The following is a 20,099-nucleotide window of genomic DNA, read 5'->3' on the forward strand; positions in this document are numbered from 1 at the left end:
TAACGTTTATTTATAGGACATTTTTCAAAACCCAAGTTACAAAGAGCTTTATAAAGGCAGCAAGATAAAAACAGGCAGGTGATAAAATCATAGTCACTGGAAGGATTAAGAAACAAAAAATATATTAAATCATAAAATTATTTTAAAGGACTTTTTTAAAATCAGTTAAATAAAATACAATTCTGGTAAAATCAGGACAAGTCAGGAAAAAAGGCTCATTGGTTAAAGAATGTCCTCAGAAGGGATTTAAGGAACTTACCTACAGATCCTCTATCCCCTTTAGTTTTTCACTCTGAAAACAGGTCTGAAATGTAGTCGCTGGGAGAAACTATTAAGAGACTTTAAAGTCATCATTAAAATCTTAAATTCAAATCTGCCACATACAGGAGTCCAGTGTAAAGACGCTACAACAGGAGTGATGTGGTCATGCTTTTTTTGTTTTGCCTGGCAGCCGAGTTCTGTGTCTGGAGTCGACGAATTAATGGAAATAAAATATCAAAGGACTTGAAAGTTACAGGTGAGAAATCCCACAATCAGGCGCTGCAGTCAGTCATGCACACCTGTTCACCTTGTCTTTGTACATCCTCAATGGATATGTTGAGTTTAATGTGAACCATAACAGCTAATCAGGCTTATTTGAAGAAAGCTGAAATGTTGACTTTGATGCAGTTTGAACTAAGAAGCAGAAGAAGTCAAATCTTTTTTATTTTTTGAAGCATCATTTATTCATTGCCGTAAACAGCTGTATTATGTGCAGGATAATCTACATGAAAGTCTTATATCAAAAATAATCCATGATGACTCTTCTTCTCTACATATTCTCTTACCTGCTGCACGAGCTCTTTCTAAAGAATCATAAACACTTGAACCATCACTGCTTCTCCTAAAGTCAACAGCATGTTCTTCTTATAGAGTCGGTATGATAAACCGACAGGAAGCATCACTTGTGAATAAACTCAGTCCTGACAGCTTGTGATCATATGTAGCTGAATAGGGCTTTAAGAGCTAAAAGGTGAGCTCAGCTACTGTAATTAGGTTTGTAACCTAATCAACGTAATTACACGTCTGTGTCAAAGTGGCCGAGGAGATGTCATGTGGAGATCCTCCTATAAGTTTCCTATTCCAGTGGAAATACAGATGTTAAGGTCGACATCATCAAGGTGAAGGAAGTGTCAGTGATTATCTCCTTTTCAATCACACACATCCAGCAGAGACATTTCCACAGCATACATCATGCTCACAGTGATTGCCTCTCTCTATTAGAGTGAATGAACAAGTGTCAACATGATTACTTTGGCTATTGATTGAAAGAGCGTCCCATTCAGCATGCCTGATGAGATAAACCTCCCCTTCATTGCTCAATATCACAAAGTGAATTAAAGAATTCACACAAAACAGCCACGGCCTGATTGTATGTGACACATCTGTCCAGACAAAAATCAGTGCTGAACGGTGGGTCAGTAGCTTTGCCAGAGGCAGCACAGACACGATTATAACTCTGTCTTAAGATAAGCCAGATACCACAAAATATGACCATGCTGGAAGAATAAAGATCCAAGTTGCCATTCAGTGTAATGAAGCGTGGCCCGTGTTTTGATCTGCATGTCAAAACTCACAGGACAGGCTGACTGCACCTGGCAGCAACAACACGGCAACCAACCTCTGGCTGCTAGAAACTGCATTCACTCCACTGCACACGGCTTCAGTCTCTGCACCCTGATTTAACGATTTCCATACGTCGACAACACGTTATGAGCAATCTTTGGGAAGCAATCGCAGTTGCACTATCGTCATGATAACAACTTTATCAATGACTTTGAAAAATGTTATGGCTCATTCATCTTATTCTGTTTTAAATTGTTGAACTTTTTGTAGCTGTTCATTTCACCTTTTTTTTCCCTCACTGTTCACACAAATGAATCCAGATCACAAAACACAAAATGATACTTCTACCTACAGACAATCATAGAAACATGTACACACACTAATGTCATCAACTAAATATGACTTATTTAGGTTCATTTTTGCTGATGTAATTTTCACCCCATTATCTCATCTCCTTTTTTATTCATATTAATGTGTTTTTCTATCTTGTTTTCCTTCTCTAAAGTAGCTTCACTTCCAGACTAATCTTACATCCATTTATCACTGCAACCTCTTTTTGGAGTATCTCCTCATCTACCTCAACGAGTAGATCTTTTTCTTTGTTTTCTTTTTATTGTTTGTCCTTAATGAAAAAATTAGCTTTGGTCTTTTTGGCAACACCCTTTGCTGTAATTTCAAGCGAGGTCATAAAACTCAATCCTCCCTGATGGTTTTTAATGTTGATCTTAAAGTTTCTTCGCATTTTTGTTCAGTTTCAGTTTGTTCTAATTGTTGATTTTTCTTGGTTTGTTTGGCTTAAATTATCATTCAGTTGAAACTCAGAAGATAAGTCTCCACCTCACTCTCTGAGAGACAAACCTTTGCTTAGTGATGGACGCTGCTTGCAGATTGATCACAATCAATCATCATTGTGTTCAATCATTTTCAGTGTGGCGTTCACTCAACTTTCAATCTTCTTAATTACAACTTTATCTAGAATTTGAAATGCCCTGATGACCTTTTGTTCAATCAGCCTCTTACTTTGAGTGATGGGGGGGGCCACATCAACACTTTAATTGATGTCACGCTAATTAATATTATGCTCATTCCTCATGTAGAGATTGTGTATTTCTATTTATCCCTGTGTGCTATTCAGACTTCTTCAAAGAGGGCGTTGCTCAGTTTAGAAAGGCTGAAATGACAGAATTAAGAATTTGTCAATATTTTATCAAAGTACGACAACAATCTGCAATTTTCTATCTAAGCTTAGCTTATAATTTAGTTTTTGACTGTTTGACACCTTTTTCATTTTTGATCTAAACGTCATTTTAGCATTTTTTAATGATGGATTCCTGCAGTTTTGACTTGCAGCATCCCATGTAATTAACAAAGGACGAGTACCTATTGAAAATAAAGTATTTTAACATTTGAAACTGATGTTTGCTTTACTGGGAATGCTCTGGTTATTTTAGAGGAAGCCGATTACTGAGATAATGAGCTCTTTAAAATGTGTTTTTACAGGATTTATCAGCACTGTACTATCTTTATAGTCTGTTTTAATAACTGCTCAGATAGTCTATCCAAATATTGCCGTTTTCCCAAACAACCATTAACTGTGTATTTCCGTGTGTGTAGGTGTGTGTGTGTGCGGCAGTGTCACACTGAATCAGCAGGGATGCTTTTTACTGTAACTCTTTCTGACAGAGCTGCCATACACGAGGGACAACTTAGGAGCCTACTCCGACAAAAAACTCAGACTCAAAATATGCACATGAATGATTCATGGGATCATTGAAAACAACAGCAGAAACGTGGACTCGCACACTCCCCTTCCTTCCCCCCACACACACACACACACACACACACACACACACACACACACACACACACACACACACACACACACACACACACACACACACATTAATATACACAATCAGGGATGGAAAAGCAGCAAAGAGTACTTCCTGTCCAGCGCTCTCTGTCAGGCATTGCAATCAACCTTTTATCTCAAATTGTCTTGATGGTTTCAAAAACATGATTCTCTTTGCTTGTTGCCTTTTTGAATCTCTTAATCATATCATCGTGCACGATGCTCAGCAGGCTCTCAACACAATGTTCACATGTTGAGTTTAGCAGGGCTGACACTCGTAGTGTGGGAAAGCAAAGACTCTTTCCATTTCTGTTTGTCAAATGACTTCAGCTTGGAGAAAGGGAATGAAAGTTATCAAATGTTTTAATCAAGAGCCTGCTGTTGAAATAATGAATTACTCTGCTAAATAGCCCCTATGGAGGAAGATCTTTTTTGTTGGAATCAAAAATGAAGTGAATTAAGTCAGAATGTTGCTATAATTGTCAAGAATAAGAAAATGATTCATCTGAGGAATTCAGGAGGAAGATTTTTATAGTAGTATATGTATAGTATATGTAGAGAATAAAGCTGAAAGGCCCGTTAGAAAGTCTTCACGTCAACAATGGGGGTTTGTACTGCCACAAATGATGTTGAAATTTATGATAATAAATAAAAAATGAATGAAAAAAACATCTAATGAGTAATGTCTAATGAAGACAAAAATAGTTATTTCTAAATGTTTAGAATAAAGTCAAAATGACAAGACAAAGTAAAAAGTCTTCAGAGGTCAAAAATAATACCTCCTTTCAATCACAAGTTCAGAATCCAATAAAATGATTCTACCTCTGATTTTTATTTATACCTGGCCTCTTCTATTCTTCAGTATTCAGTCTTGTAGAAAGCTTTGGTTAAATGCATTTTGTGTCTGTCTTCTAAATGTCCTCTGTTGTCCTTATGAACTCAGAAAACTATATAACAATGAACTCTGAAAATCAACAAAGAGAAGTTTGGGACTCACTTGTTGAGTTTGGCCACATAGATCTTGATGTGGCCGAAGTCTGGCCTCTCCGCGGGATCCTCGGCCCAGCAGCCCTCCATCAGGATGGTCAGCTCCTCCGAGTGACATTTGTTGTCTGTGGTTGGTCGAAAGTACGGCTTCTGACCGTTCCTCACCTTCTGTACGATCTCTGCAGTGGAGAGGACAGAGAGCGAGATCTATGTGAGTCCAGAGCTTTTTCACACACATTTCATAATACACTCCATTAAGAGTGACTTGATTTTCTCTGCGGATACATCTGTGCACATCGTGTCTGAAAAGGTAGACAAATCATTAAAACACCTTCAACATCCCTTCTTTTGAAACAGCTTTTAGTTACCATCAATTTTATTCAACTTTACACCGAAAACCAAAAAATATCTTAAGATTTATGTGGTAAATCTCTTAACAGAGTCCGAGCTGTATGCGTTTTGTAGGTCACAAAAAGGCATCAGTATCAAAATCAGACTGTTTAACAAATAAATAAATTCCTAACAGTTTAACCAACAGTTTGTCATTTCTGAGGGAGAAGTTTCCAGAGACCATACTGTCAACAGATGACCTGTTCATCTCAATATCATCGATATGGCAATAAAAGTATTTGAAATAAACACAACACAAAAGTCTGAATTTATTGGAATAAAAAAAAGTAAGCTCAAAAGCAATGCTTTGTCACTCAGCATGTGTGTGTTTTACCTGTAGTGTGGAGGCTTAGGTGTAATCGTTATGCTCTTACACAATTTTGATGCAGTCACTTGAAGCTCAGGATAGCTACAGTATCTGCTACCCGTACATTATTTAGATCCAATTAAGTGTTGAAAAAAAGCATTCTGGCTTTATTTTACATACACGAGAAACATGTTGCAACTTGCAAACACAGATATTATGATAAACATTAAGAACAGGAGATATAAAGATATAAATTGTTTATTGCAATATTAAACCCCGTTATCCCACAAAGTATATTTTTCTCATATCGTGCAGGCCTAAATTGTCCAATGATATCCGTAATATGCTTTAATTCTTCTTCTATGATGTTTTTCCTGATATTTCTTGTTATGTATGCCTGAATGAAAATTGCATTTCTACTTTTACACAACTTCTGCTGCTGAATAAATTCAATTAGATCCAACTCCAAACTCGTAACTTGACTCATTAAGTCATCCCAGTGTTTCTAATATGTCTCCAGGGAACTCAGCTGAGCTTTCCTTTTCTTTTTAAACATGAGGCGTTGTTGCACTCAGTGACTGCTGAACAGAGTAAACTCTCCCACCTGAAATAAAATTAGCAGGAATATTTATTATACTGTGTTTTATGTGCTATTCCTGCTGAACGAGTCCGAACATATTCATCAATGAAAATCGACTCCTACAGCTTAGTTCTCCTCATTTGTCCATTAATCGTAGAGATGTGTTTGAAACATTATTTCCAAATGATTCCTCCACATCCACTCTGTTATCATAATCATGCATCATTAAAAAGCCAATTAAACTAATTAAAAGACTCTGCTGTGAAACACTGATTAAGCTCTATATTTAACACAATCAGACACTGGAGAACAGGTGGCAGCTGCCGCAGCTCTCCGCCTGTTAATGGATCGTACCAGGCACTCATACAATCACCTATCAGCGTGACTGTGAATAAAAGGCCAATGAAAGTAATCACATGAAGGAGGCACCCAGGAGGTTTTCACACATCCACTTTACGTCTTCTAGTTGAACTCCTGATCTTCAAATTGCGTTGGAAATGATTTTTTCTTCCTGCTGCCACTGAGCAGGAGCAGCGGTGGGGGTAAATGTCGATGCCAGTGAAGAAACCGGTCAAACTTCAACATGTGTGCAGGAAGCTGAAGAGCCAAAGTGTCAGCACTGATTAGACTCTGGAAAGTCATAAGTTAACTGAGGAAGATAACAATGTGTTCGAGTTTTCCAGTGAGAGAATGCATGTAGGCTTCTGCTAAGCAAATAATACTTTTAACAAGTATTACCGGTATGTCCTATTGGCGTAAGTATATCAAGAGCTACTGTTCAAATGGTCATAATGGTCTGAAAATTGTGTTTTTTCAGGAGTTTTCTGCATGTGTGAAAGCCCTATAATGTATTTCTTTCAAGGTTACGCTCTCTTAAGTTCCAAATATCATTGTGTGACCTATGACCCATGACCGAGCTGCAGAAGAGGGATCCTGACACAAAGAGGACATTTTGCTCTCATCACACTTTAACTGCAGAAGACTCCCGTTTGTAATTGTCTGACTCAGACTTCCAAAGGCTTTAGTTGACCTTTGGAATTAATTTAAATAATCTGCAGCAATAGGATTGTGGATTTAGTCCTCCATTACTAACTGCGGAGTTGCCTTGGGGCAAGAGATCTCTCTAAAGTCACAGAGAGGAGAATAATTAAAGTGACTGATGTTTAAAAGGACATTTGAGGATTATTTTAATTTGAAAACTGTGAATCTATCCTTTAAGTTGTTGTTTGGCAAATGTCTACTTTGCCCCCCAGCCTTTACAGAAACCTGATGTATTACACCCGTGATAGATCTGTTGCATGTGATTTACATCAGTGTCAATGCAGGAAGTAGTGTTTCCTTTAAGTAGCAGAGTGTGTGTTCAGTCTCAGACCTGCAACATTATTCATAGTGACAGGGTTGTTGTATGTATGTACAGTATCAGCTTTGTTTCTCTTTCTATGCTTCCATTACTTTATTCTTCGAAGCTCTACATACTTTTGCGATCTACCATGGCCCTTTAAATATACATAAATAAATATATAGGGGGGTCTAAACTAAGACAAATAGGTACATGAAGTAGATCAATTCAGGCAGCCATAAACTATATTTACTCCATTGTAACCATTCGGTCAAATTTAGTTCAGTGCTTTTTTTGGGACTGACAGCCTCAAACTGTTATTAAACTGTCTGAAAACTTTACAAACAGGACCCCTACTGAGACGGATAGATAGCTTTTTTTTTGACACCAGAAATAGCCATCACACTGCTCTCTTCAAGGCCACCAAACTCCACTGACAGAAACAGTAATTACACATCCTAGAACACTGACGTTGCTGGTCTCTCACTGACTCTATTTGTTTCATGTTTTTCTGTGTAACAAAAATATTGTGTTGGATCCTAACTTACTATTTAAACACCAAAGTCGGACAAAAATACAATCTATCAAAGCGGTAAAGGAAGCGATACGATCTGCAGGGTAAAATCACTGTTTTGGCCAAAGGACTTTGGTGGCTTTGAAAAACAGACGTGTTCCAATTGTTTCTGGTTAAACCAGAGGAAGGGATAATATCCATAATGTTGTCAGACATTTATAATCATATTCTGAGTCTTTCAGGGGCAAAAACAAACCCTTTGAATGGGCTGATGGATGATGTCATTATTGGGTAGATCTGCTGCCAAGGATTAAGATGCAGCCAGTTTGGCGGTTGAGGACTGAACTTATCGAATCGTGCTCTAATAACCTCTTATTATAGAGTCTGGATTTTGGTCTTGGACGTGTTTTGGTAGTATTTGTAGTCACAGTTCCCTGATTGGTGCAATTACAAAACTTGCACAAAATTTGTCAAATGTAGCACAGCTGTAAAAATCCCAGAAGCTATCGCTGCGGCTGCATTATGGCTGTTAAAAAGATAGAATCATACCGTTCCTTTTGTACACTTGTGTGTTTTGTTAAATCAAGACAGAGGTGATGTTCAAGGGGAGTCTATTAGGTTTGAAATCATATAAGAACAGACATTTTGTAGATACCTGCTACCTTATTAAACCAACAAACGATGACTGCTCAAGCTAGCTACTGACATTTAAAACATAACCAGACAAGTCAACTTTTTACACTTTTGATTGTTCCTGTTTTCTCTGGTTGTTTCTTGGGAGCAATCCTGTTGTCATGTATTGGATGTAGAAATTGGTTGTGTTGGTTTTTGTGACTGGACCTGCCTCTGACATCTGGCCAACATGTGTTCTTTGTTTGTGTTCATAGCTGCAGGGACATGCAAGTAGTAGGTCAGAGTCACCTGACCTTACAAAAGGTCCGTTTTGACATGCAGTGAAAAGCGACTGAATGAAGTTCCTATCATGTGAACTTCCGTCTTTTCTAGAAGGAGTCTTGGGAAACTTTTCAAGACGCTTGATTCAGTTATGAGAGGTGACTTTATGACATGATATTTTCTACTCCATTTGATTTTGTTTTCTTCAGAGTTTTTGTGTAACAAGTTAGAGCAGTTTGCTGAATGCTTGCTGATTTAAAGCATCCAGCTGACCTTTCAGTGGCCTATAAAAGACAGTTGTGTTTACCTTTAGGGCTGAGGTCCATGCCCTCCACGTAGAAAGGTCCATTCCTCAGGGCTATTTCCTGCAGAATGATGCCAAAACTGTACACATCACCCTTCTGAGTCCCTTCAGGAGGATGGCGGTCGTATATGAGCAGCTCAGGAGCTGTCCAGAGCTTCTCTGAAAAACCAGAGAAGAGTCAGAAACACTCAGAAAATGCCTGACACACAACAGGAGCCAATGTCTTTGTCCGTCAGAATATGAAGACCTACTTGCATAGAGTGCGTGCGAGTCGTCGTTTTCGCAGGACGTGCGGAAGCTGGCCAAACCATAATCCGTAATTTTCAAAACAAATCGACTGTCCACCACGCAATTAGATGACTTCAGATTTCCATGGCAGCCGATGTAGCTGTTGTGGAGATAGTTCATTCCCTGGTGGAGTGTTAAATCAAGCATTAAATGCCTTTTTTCACTGAAGAGCAAATCATACAGAAAGAAACACACAGCTCCACACATATGGAAATAATCCGCTTTGACAAGTTGATGTATGCTAAAGGTTTTGAAAAGAAGCCGTGTTTCAAGGACGGCACCGACAGAGGGGAATGTCTGTGAAATTACTGTTAAATCCTTTGGTGAGGGGACTGAATGTACTTATGGTTAATATTTAGTGGAAACGGTGAGTCAAACATCCCTCAAAGCTTCACCAGCGCCTCTACTCTGCAGAGCGCTGCTATCTGTGTTCAGAAATTAATCTGGAGCTCTTTGCCATGCATGCAGCTCAGTATCAAATGCATCCAAGAGGCCACTCTCCTGACAAAAAGCCTCTTTGTGAGGACAGATTTAAAATAATCTTATAAATTGAGTCCATGATTAGTTTTGATTAAACTGGAAGGAAATTTCAGCAAACTGTATGATTATGTTTCTGTCCTACTTTACCCGATATAACAGCAATATTTACTGTAGTTTCAACCACTGCACCGTGCCAAAAATACATTTTTGTGCTTGTTAGTCTGTCTTGCTCTCTTTCTCTGCCTCACTCCCTCTTTCACAAACTCTCCATGAGAAACCATGGTAACCTCAACATTTGGTGTGTAGCTGTACGGCACACAATGCATCAAATGGAACTGTAAAAAGCTATTGTGCATAAGATAAGATAAGCATTTGTGTCAAAAGATCATATAAGTCAATATTTCTCGACAGCCTTTTCCATGTCTGCTCTTTGTTTACAGTGCCTTCAGTCTGACTTCCACCTACCTTCACGATGTCATTGATCAGAGAGTAGCGGAACATCCAGTCCAGATTGATGCTCTCGTTCTCCAAAATATCCTGAAAAAAAACAAAAACAGATCCAAAAATTGAAACAGGAAACTTTCACAGACAAGAAAATAAATCCAGTTCTGCTTTATATTTAAAACTTCCAAGAGCCAAGATGGACCAAAAGTTTATTTTGAGATTCAAACAGAACAATCCAGATATTTAAGACTTAATTTAAGCCCCTCATGATTTTTATCTAGCTGCCCAAACACTGGAACGTGCTCCGACATCCAGCCACATCAAATCATTTGCAGTTATCTGATTTTTACACAGAGGACTCCTTTCTACAAGTGTGACTGATGAAGTCCACAGCTGAGTTTGGCATTTTAAGAGGCTGCTGGTGTTTCAGGACAAAGAGTGCGGGCCAAGAGTAAGTTCACTTAAAACATCCAATGTGTCCTATTGAAACATAAAAACTCACAAAGCTTGAGTGTAAGAAGTCAAAATGATGTTCTGTGAAAAGTTCATGTATTACAAGTTCAGTGTAGACTAAATAAGGTGATATTTTAAAAGTCTAATCTTAGTGTGTGTCGTTAAGTCAACACAGAAACACCTGTACACGTTTCATACTAGACCCTAATTATGTTCTCCACTAGTTTTGATGTCCCAAACTTTTGTCCTCCCTTACACGTCTTAAAGAGAAACTGTCCCACTTTACAAAGTTAATGTAAAAACAGGTTTCACTCTGCCACCTGTTTTTATGTCTTTGAGACAGCAAAGTAAAGGGATGAACAAAACAAAAGAAGGAGAACATAAGTCGGGAAAAAGTTAACAATTTGGCTCTGACATAGACTCATTTTTTTTAATAAAAGTTAAACTGTATGAAAGAGAAGCAGAAATCACCTGCAGGCTGCCTCTGGGACAGTACTCTGTCACGATGCAGATGTTTGGAGGGTCAATGCAGGCCCCGATGAACCTGGTTAGATGGTTGAACTGCACGTCTCTCATCTGAAAATAAACCACACAAACACACAGCAACTGTGAGTGCAACTCTTTCCAAGCATCACATTCTCAAAACCCCCTGGAAACAGAGGACGGGGAGGGTAACTGACGATTAATTTATATACACAGTACAATGTTTTTTAAGAATAACGCTGCCAGCAGTTCATCAAAGTAGTCTATTTGCAGTCGGCTAGTTGGCACTGATGTCTTTCTCTACGTGTTAAGACGCATTCCTGCTCAGGGCACCCGGTTGAAACATGTGCATGTGCATAAATTGCCCTTGGAGGTTATGAATGAGCCTGTGTGCTGAGGATAGTGAAAAAAACGTTGAGGTGTTGAGAGGATGTAGGTGCAGGAGTAGTGCAAAGCGGGCAGGACGTGTAAAACTGCACAACATGGAAAATAATCACACTCTGATTTTACGATACAGCACGTCTTCCAAAACATGAATCACTTTGAATATTAGAGGTATGGAAACTGCCATGTTTAAGGTTTATTGATTTAGAGGAAACTTGGAGAACATTTTCTGGCCTTTTATGAGAAAGTGTGAAAAAGCCTGGTTATTTTCTTTTATAGAAACGAGCTCCATAGATGTCCTCCTTCTGCCTTTATTTTGAATCTGAGTGCTGACAGAAGGAGCACCTAAAAGAGAAGAAAATCTTTTTACAGCCAGCATGAAACATCAAGAAACGGTGTTCTTAATTTCAACAGTGTACTTTTCTTCTTTGAGTACAGTGAGTGACAGCCACTCTCACACCATAGCACAGGGACTCAGTCGCTCCTGTTTCACGGCTCTGGGGATGTTAGCATACCCTTTGGCCTATATAATTTCCCCTGCTGCACTTTGGTGTGTATTGGGGTAGGATGGAGGGACTGGTGGGGGGAGGTGCTGGAAGACAAGTGGTTAAGTTTCCACTGGCAGGCCCCGTCTTTTCCCCCATCTGGATGCCTTTTTCATGAGCTGAGGTTTGACAGTCGATCAAGCCCCCGGGGCATCCCAGAAGCTGCCAGCTCAGACAGCAGCCCCTCTCCCATGTGTGCCTGCCGACTGACCGAGAGGCCACAGAGGACATTCAAGAACTGCCCTCCTCCAAACTAGCCCAAAAAGTCCTAAAAACACAGAGCTGAGACGGAGAGAATTTCAGCAAAACAATGTTGGGGAAGTCGAGGAATGCCTAAAAATCTTCCTTCACCAGCATCCATCTTGGTTATGAGCGCCCATGTAATTTCCGAGTTAAGGGTTTTTCTGTGCCACACTGTGTTTCCATCACCAAACCACATAAATTATGTGGATTTTTTTTTTTTCTCCTTCAGCTTACTGATCGCCTGCTCGTAAATATTTCCCAGCCAAAGGGACCTTTTCATCGACAGCTGCTGTCTGTGATGTCTACGAGACAGATTAAGTTGTTAACAAGCAACATCCTGCAGTGGCTGGATGTTCGGGCTTACAGGCAGCTAGGTGCCACTTCCTGCAAACAGAATAAACCTTCAATAAAAAAAGAAACTGATGAATGTCGTACTGAGTAAGAAAAAACAACTTGTTTCCTACAGGAGGTAGAAATGATTGAACCTTGCATGAAGGTTGTTCCCCTGCAGTGTTTACAAGTACAATAATGTCAATTCATGGTTGTTTTACTGAGCGAATGAATGATGAACTCAATGCAACTTGTTCAGATGGAGTTCTTTTTACAACCCTCAGCCGGGCTCTTTTTTCACATTCAGGCCACTGAATGCAAGAATTCTGTGATCCTCTTCTGCACAAAAATTATTAAAAGTGAAATTACATGGAGGCTGGCGGCTGAATTATTGCACTTAAATATGTAAATATGTATCATAGAAGTGTCATTATTGTGTTGAATATAAGAAGCAGTGCTAACATTAAACATTTTGTCCTCAGGGTGCATTAGAGCAAGGGTCATGAGGTCATTTACGAAAGAAGTCATCATCCTCATGGTTGCAGGAACGGCCTTATCCTCCATCTATTTATACATCCATTATCTCCAACTTATCTGGAAAAGGGTCAAGGCGTCAGTCCTCTTAGTAAGGTATTTTACATATCCCTCTCTCCAGCAATGTTTAACATCTCCTCCAGGACAACCCAAAGGCATATACAGCCAAGAAGCGATAGAAACAGATCAGTCTTCACATTATGATCACTAACAGGTGAAAGGAATAACACTGATCATCAATGCCACCTGTCAGTGGGGGAGAAATGTTAGAAAGTAAGTGACCATTTTGTCCTAGAAGTTGATGTGTTGGAAGCAGGAAGAATGGGCAAGGGTAAGGATGTGAGCGACTTTGTCAAGGGGGGTTACAATTGTGATGTCTTGATGACTGGGTCAGAGCTTCTCCAGGACTGCAAACCTGCAACCAAACCTGCAACAGAGTCAAGAGCGGCCATGGCTGACTGATGCACATGGGAAGCGAAGGCTGGCTAATCCAGCAGAAGAGCTACTGGAGCTTAAACTGATAAAAGAGTCCATGCTGGTTCTGATAGAGAGGTGCTCAGAACATACAGCGTCTCAGTGGTTCAGGGCTGTATTCGCAGCAAAATGGGGACATAAACAATATCATAGGTAGGTTCATAATGTTACGGCTGATCGGTGTATAATCAACCCCAACAAGCTTTGTATCGAACCTGGGGTCTTCTCAAAGTTGTTCTTGCCTGAAGAAACCTCAAAAGGGAAACGTCACTGTAGCATCCTTACCAGAGGGCAACTAACTATCTCAAGCTTTCCAAGATCAACCTGAAGGGGAAGAAGGTCTGATCTGAACTACCTGGTGGACAAGCTATGCAAATTTCCCATTGAATGAAAAATATTTTCTTTGTATAAGCAATAAACAAGCTTCCAGACAGTTTGAAAATTAGTTGCAGACATAACTTACTTTGGATCAAAATATTAGACAGAGGAACAAACTCTTTTTTTTTTCACTTAAATCTGCAATGACAGATATTTTTCCCATAGGACGCAGCATAAAGACGATGTAAAAAAAAAACAGCACAGACATACAGTCATCACCCTATAAACTTAGATTGTGAATATGTAAGAAATAAGTTATTCTTTGTTTTCAAGTCACCTGAAACTCAGAGCAACATAAACATTACTTTGTAGTTGTGTTTTGGACAACTGATGGATGTATATCAAATTTCAGTCTCTTTTAACTCTGTTTTTGGTCTCCACCGTCTCCTAAAGGGAAATATCAGCAAAATGCTTCACTATGTTCAGCAGCTAGTTTCTTACTTTGTCTGGTTGTCTTTTAGTGCTAAGCAGCAGTTGGCATTAGGTTTGAAACAAGCTGCGAGATGTGAGGGGGGGGGGGCTGGCTCCTGGAGAAAACGGTTTATGATGGATTATTATGAGCAACCCTTTTTGCAAACAGGCAAACCATGATAACTGGTCTCAACTGGTGTTGCAGCATTGGAAGCAGATAAGCCAACTGGTTTAGATTTAACTAATGCTACCTGACCTAAAAGCCTCTACATTTTTCTAATAAGCTCCACAAGCTGAAAGGTGATAAAACTAGGAGAAATATTGGAGATGCTTTTGAAAAAATGGAGAGAGGTTAGAACACAGAAAGGTTTAAAGACCGATGCAGAGCTGGATAAACACTGAAGCTTCAGTGCAGCAACCCACATGCACATTGTCTCTGGTGAATAGGGGCAGGGGGAGACAGCTCTCTCCAATGTTTTGAATTCCAACTGCACTGGTCAGAGTTACATTTTGCTCCTCAAAGTTGTATTTTCTCAGTACTGCATATGTAAATCAGTGGAGGAATACTTCAACAGGGCTAATGTGTTTTCAGTTAAAAGCCTTGCAGCTGCTTTTTGGACCTATTTAAGAAGATCTAGTGACTTGACTAAACAAAAAATAATAATCTCTTCAAATACAGGGGAGATGGTTATTTTTTTGCTGACACATTTGCGGTTTTGGGGCTATTTGAATGAAAACTCAACCCTGTAAAAAGACAACAAAACATCCATAACTGGACATTAAATGAACACTTACATGTTTGAGTTCCAGTAAAACTTGTCTGGTCAGCTCTATCCTCTTCTTATTGACGTGCTTGATGGCCACCAGGTTCCCCTGTGTGCAGAGGAATGAAACATGGCTTTTTATTATATGAAGACATAAGAGACTATTACAAGGATGCACACTGGTCTAAATGTAAATAAGGCAGTAAGAAAATAACAGCAGCATATAAAAAAACACATGAAAATGAAAAAAGGAAATCAAGCAGCATTCAGACAAGAGAAGAGCCTCTTACATTATCGCCTAGAGGTACATTCGGGGTCTATTTCAGTCTGCTGCAGAAGAAGTATTTCATCTAAGGCCTGTGAAACGTGTGGATCAGTCAACTAAAGAAGTGAGGTGAATATCTCAAAACCACTGACAACGCAATAGACTGGAGAATAAAACAACATCCCGTAGCAGCCCATGTGGGAGCTTAAAGTTTTATTAAAAAGGAAAATAAAAAGTTATGAGATGTACATTTGGCGTCTGACTGACTCTCAGAGGTTATTTTCTGGGTTTTTTTAGGCTCTTGCAGCACTCTCCCTTTAAGCTTTGGTGTCAGATTTAATCCCCCTGTGGCCTGTGTTGAATTTGAGAAGTGTATCAGTAGCTCCAATGATCAATGAGACATTCAGACTGTACCTTGACATCAGCATTTATATAAAACCTGCATCACACAGCTTAAAATAAAGACATCTATCTCATTATTCAGCAGGCTCTTTGTCTCTCAAATTTCCTCTTTTCCTCCTCCATCTTAAACGGTTAAATGAACCGCAGCAACAAGTTGATGGCCATGTCCAGACTGCGAGGCGGGAGTGTAGAAACAAAAGAGTGGAGAGAAAAATAGAAGAAGAAAATTGACGCATTCTGCAGCTCACATTAAAACCAACTACCTAAATTCGCCCACACTCTCTCTTTCTCTCTCCAGCTCTCTCTCTGGCTCTCCGGCTTTCTCTGCGAGTGTGTGCACATGTGTGGGTGGGAAAGGAGTGCGCAGGAGTTGAAAATGTCAGAACTCACTAAGCCTTACCTTAAAATAGCCCGTTTTTGCAAATAGCTGATATTTTCCATGGGCAGTTATCAGGGAGCCATAGCTGGAGCCTCTCTGGGAGGGTGGAAAGGAGAAAGGAGAAGAAAAAAGTCGGTTAGCAGTGTGCAGATTAGAGTAAAGAGGATTAAATGTGGTCATTTTAGACTTTGCTACTACTCCACTGCGACATAGCTTCCTAAAAAGAGTTCATTCACTGAAGTTCTCATCCAAAATACCTTCTCTGTGCGACATGAAATTGCCTTCTCTCGTATTAAATGGTGTGTTCAGGTTTTTTTTTTTACACCAACTTGAGTCCTTGGGCAAATGTCTGCAGAGCATATACAGTGAATAAAAATCAAGTGGGCGCACTGCATGCATACAGACAGCCAGCACAGTCAACTACGCATTTGTATAGAATGCAAACACTGGCAGCACATGGCAGGCTGGAAAATACATCGGTCTGGAAAATTACTGTGTTTTCCACACACACATTATCCTACGTATTGGACCGAAAAGCAGTAATGAAAAAGGTGTGTGCATGTGCTTCTCATGAACGTTCGCACGTGTGGACTGAAACAGAACCCAGGAGGAGATGCATTAGGCGTCAGACAACAGAAAGTGATACCTGAAGAACGCGATGAGGTATTATAAATGTAGGGAGCGGGGCCAGACGAGGGCTTATTTTAACAATCATTTAATATGCGTCTGCCACCGCAAAAACTCAGCCACCTTCAATAAACCACCAGGAAAGCTTTCAGGAATGTGTAAACTAACAAAGGATCTCCTCTCACTCAGGACTGCAGCTCTGCTTCTTCTAAGAAACTGTATTATGATACACAGAAGACAGTGTGTAAAAATGTGAAGCTCTAAACTTCCAGCATCTTGAAGTAGCATTTTGGATTCCTGGCATGTCGTCAGTTTTACAGCAGTGACATCGTACTGATAACTGATAACCAATCGTGCATGAATGAAAGCTGTGAAGCGAGTGTGAAGTCTTTTCCACTGGCAGACATAACAACATGACATGCCAAAAGAACAACAACTTGTTAATCACACATTGGAGGCTGAGCCAGCAACACTAACGATATACGAGGCGAAAAAAAAACATTCTGAAGAGGTGTTCAGTGGTGCCAACACTACTGTTTTTTTTTATGACTTTTTCTTAACTCAAAGCACAGAAACACGCCTACAGCACCCAATTAAAAAGAGTTCATTTTCTGCACTAAACCACGTGTTGTTCAATAAATACCCACTCTACTTTTAAAAATGTCTCCACATTCATTTCTACTATGAAAACACGTCAGACGAAGCCCACAGTGGCATGATTCTTTATCAGACGTATGTACTGTCAAAACAGCTTTCAAATACTATCAAATAACATCAAATCAACAAATGTGGCCTTTCTACAAACAACAGACACAATTAAATGAATTGTTCATGATAATTCAGATATTCATTTACTTTTGCTGTCAAGTGTATATTTTTGACAATTCTCACATATACAGAACATCGGGTAGAAAGAAAAAGTAAGTGACAGAATGGCTGCTTTCAAAGCTTTACAGCAACATGAAACTACTGCCTGTGATCAACGCCAAAACCCATCATAGTTGGCCTTTGTTTTTGAATGTGTAAAAATAAAATTGGCCTATTTAACACAACTTAAACTGATCTCCCTCAATCTTTCAATAATCTTTTCCCTCCAAAAAAAGCTCATAAGCTGTTCCCATAAAGCTTCAGAGATGCTTCTCTAGCAGAAGTTGGAGCCTTATATGAAATCTGAGTTTTTGAACAGAAGGTTTTGTTATTTGTCCCATGCAGTGTCCAAAAGGTTTACATTGAGTAAGCTTGTTCTTCACTACTAGAGCAGCTTCTTCTTAATCTTTCAATAAATCTATTCCTCAAAACATGCTCACTGGCTGTTCAAATGAAGCTCCCATGATGCTTCTGTTGCTGAAGTTGAAGCTTGACATCATATTTAGGTTGATTGAGCCCCGTGTCCACCTAGCATTTTTTCCAGGGAAAGAAAAGCGCTGGCTGTGCATTATGGAGTGTTTGCATGAAGCGTTTGTGCGCTGAGAAGTAAAGCGCTGCACATGCGTCCTGTCTCTATGACAACAGTCTGTTTTACCGTGTTTTTTTAATTTTAGATTGTTTATTTCCCGATCAGACACGGAGCAAAGAGGATGTGGGTACAAGACACGATCCCAAGGCGGCAGAACTATACGGGAAATATCATACATTTGGAAAAAAGCGCCGGTGTGGTCAACAGTGCCAATAAATCTAAGCCTAAAAAAAGTTAATTTGCTGTCCCAATAAAGCTCTAACAATGCTTCTGTGTGTTAGTGAAGTTGCAGTTTGAGATGATATTTAGGTTGATTAAGGCCGTGAAGCACTTTGTTTTTTGTCATCTTATCTGCATATTCATCATATTGTGTCTGTAGAATCATATAAATAAATCTGTATTTGCTGATGATCTACCTGTGAGAGTGTGAGTCGGCTGCCGGCTCGTTTGTGGTATTTATTGGGGCTCTCGAACTGAAGGTCCTCCCACCGAATCCTCCAAAGCATTCCAGCCAGCTCCTTCTCCAGCTTCAGTTTCCTGGAAGAGGAAAACCAGGTGTTGAGATTAACAAGGACAGAAGCACAAAGAACAGATGAATAATCCCCCTACACACAGGTGTGTCTCCTTTAAGACAGACTGTAAACTCAAAAACATTGCTTTACATTACTCCTTCAGAGGTTGACTGGTATCTTGACTGGTTTTGTTTTGAGGTATAAGTGTTTGACATTCAGAAAAACAAGTTTCCTGACATGGTGGTCTCAGATCTTATTGAAGAATGCTTCAACTCCACTATATGAAGAGATGTGCGTTTGTGTTGATGCATGCAGGCTCATGTGTTTTATTACACATTTCACTTAAAAACTTAAAAATACAGTGTAAGTGAATCTTTTATGGTCTCGGACAAAGGGCTCTTTATTCAAACACATGCCCTCATATTAAGCATTACTCCCATTTTTTATCCAGATTAACATAATTTAAATCTATTTACATTGAAAATAAAAATTGTTAGGCTATTTCAAAATGTTCTTCTGTCTTAAGTCTTGAAGGTGCATGATTAAGTCTTGAACTGATGACTCATGGGTCTTTTCTCCTGTGAAAAACAATGATAAGTGTAATGAAGGTTATAATCCACCTCAAGTTTAACTCCCACACTCTGTATTTAAACCTGTTCACTGAGCACAGGGCTGTGGCTGTGTTTAAAGTCACTTATAGTGCAGAAAAACCTCAAACAGGAGAGGCCATTTTTGCATTTCTGTTAATCTTCTTTTTTACTTCCCAATCAATGAAAATGCTCTAGGTGAATTATAGCAACAAAGTAGGCTAATTTAAAGAAGGCTGCAGAGCATACTGAGAGGTTTGCTATGGATGTATTACCAATAGACTACTTTTCATTAAAATAAACATTATCCTTGTTAATCAACAAAATTATTTCTAATTTAATATTTTAATTAATTATCTTTCAAAGAGCAGAGTAAAAACTGCTGCAGAAAGAGGGCTTGTTTAAGAGTGAAGGGGTCATAACATTACATTATCTCAAGTTATTACAGTTTGCTGTGTAACATTATTTAAATCAAGTCATTCTTAGCAGTTAAAGTCCAACAATAAAACGATGGTTGCCAATTGTGCTGATGTGTTCTTCGGCCCAGTCAATGTAACTTTCTAAATGATGCAACATATAATTATGAGATCCATCACACTGTTTATCACTTCAGTCTCCTTTGGGTGGGTGAATTAAAGAAGAAATGGATAGAAGCTGTTACATAAGAGCAGACACCCTCTGAAACAGCCTCACCAGTCATCAATCTAGTCATTTTCATGTCAGTCATATTTCTGACATGTTTTGAGAGTTATTTAAGAGTCTCAGAACGAACGAGGCATTCCAGTGAATCAACACATCTGGGGAGAATTTCAGAGAAGCTGCTGTTTCTTGACACTTAATGATTTAAAGTACAGACACTTTCAAAATAAAACTATTAGTCCTGAGTTA

General features: G+C 39.2%; 1 protein-coding gene across 1 annotated transcript in view; it reads right to left on the bottom strand.

Annotated features, from left to right (window-relative positions):
• Positions 1-20,099, bottom strand: part of npr2 (natriuretic peptide receptor 2) — a 66,439-nt gene that overhangs the window by 17,254 nt on the left and 29,086 nt on the right. The window contains exons 8-15 of the mRNA XM_061061015.1: positions 18,529-18,649; positions 16,051-16,125; positions 15,015-15,092; positions 10,909-11,013; positions 10,006-10,077; positions 9,024-9,183; positions 8,776-8,931; positions 4,455-4,623 (exon numbers count right to left, since the gene is read on the bottom strand). Of these exons, the coding sequence (XP_060916998.1) occupies positions 4,455-4,623; positions 8,776-8,931; positions 9,024-9,183; positions 10,006-10,077; positions 10,909-11,013; positions 15,015-15,092; positions 16,051-16,125; positions 18,529-18,649 (936 nt within the window). The remainder of the gene's footprint in view (positions 1-4,454; positions 4,624-8,775; positions 8,932-9,023; positions 9,184-10,005; positions 10,078-10,908; positions 11,014-15,014; positions 15,093-16,050; positions 16,126-18,528; positions 18,650-20,099) is intronic.

Source organism: Labrus mixtus, chromosome 17 (genome assembly GCF_963584025.1).
Source record: "Labrus mixtus chromosome 17, fLabMix1.1, whole genome shotgun sequence".
NCBI lineage: Eukaryota > Metazoa > Chordata > Actinopteri > Labriformes > Labridae > Labrus > Labrus mixtus.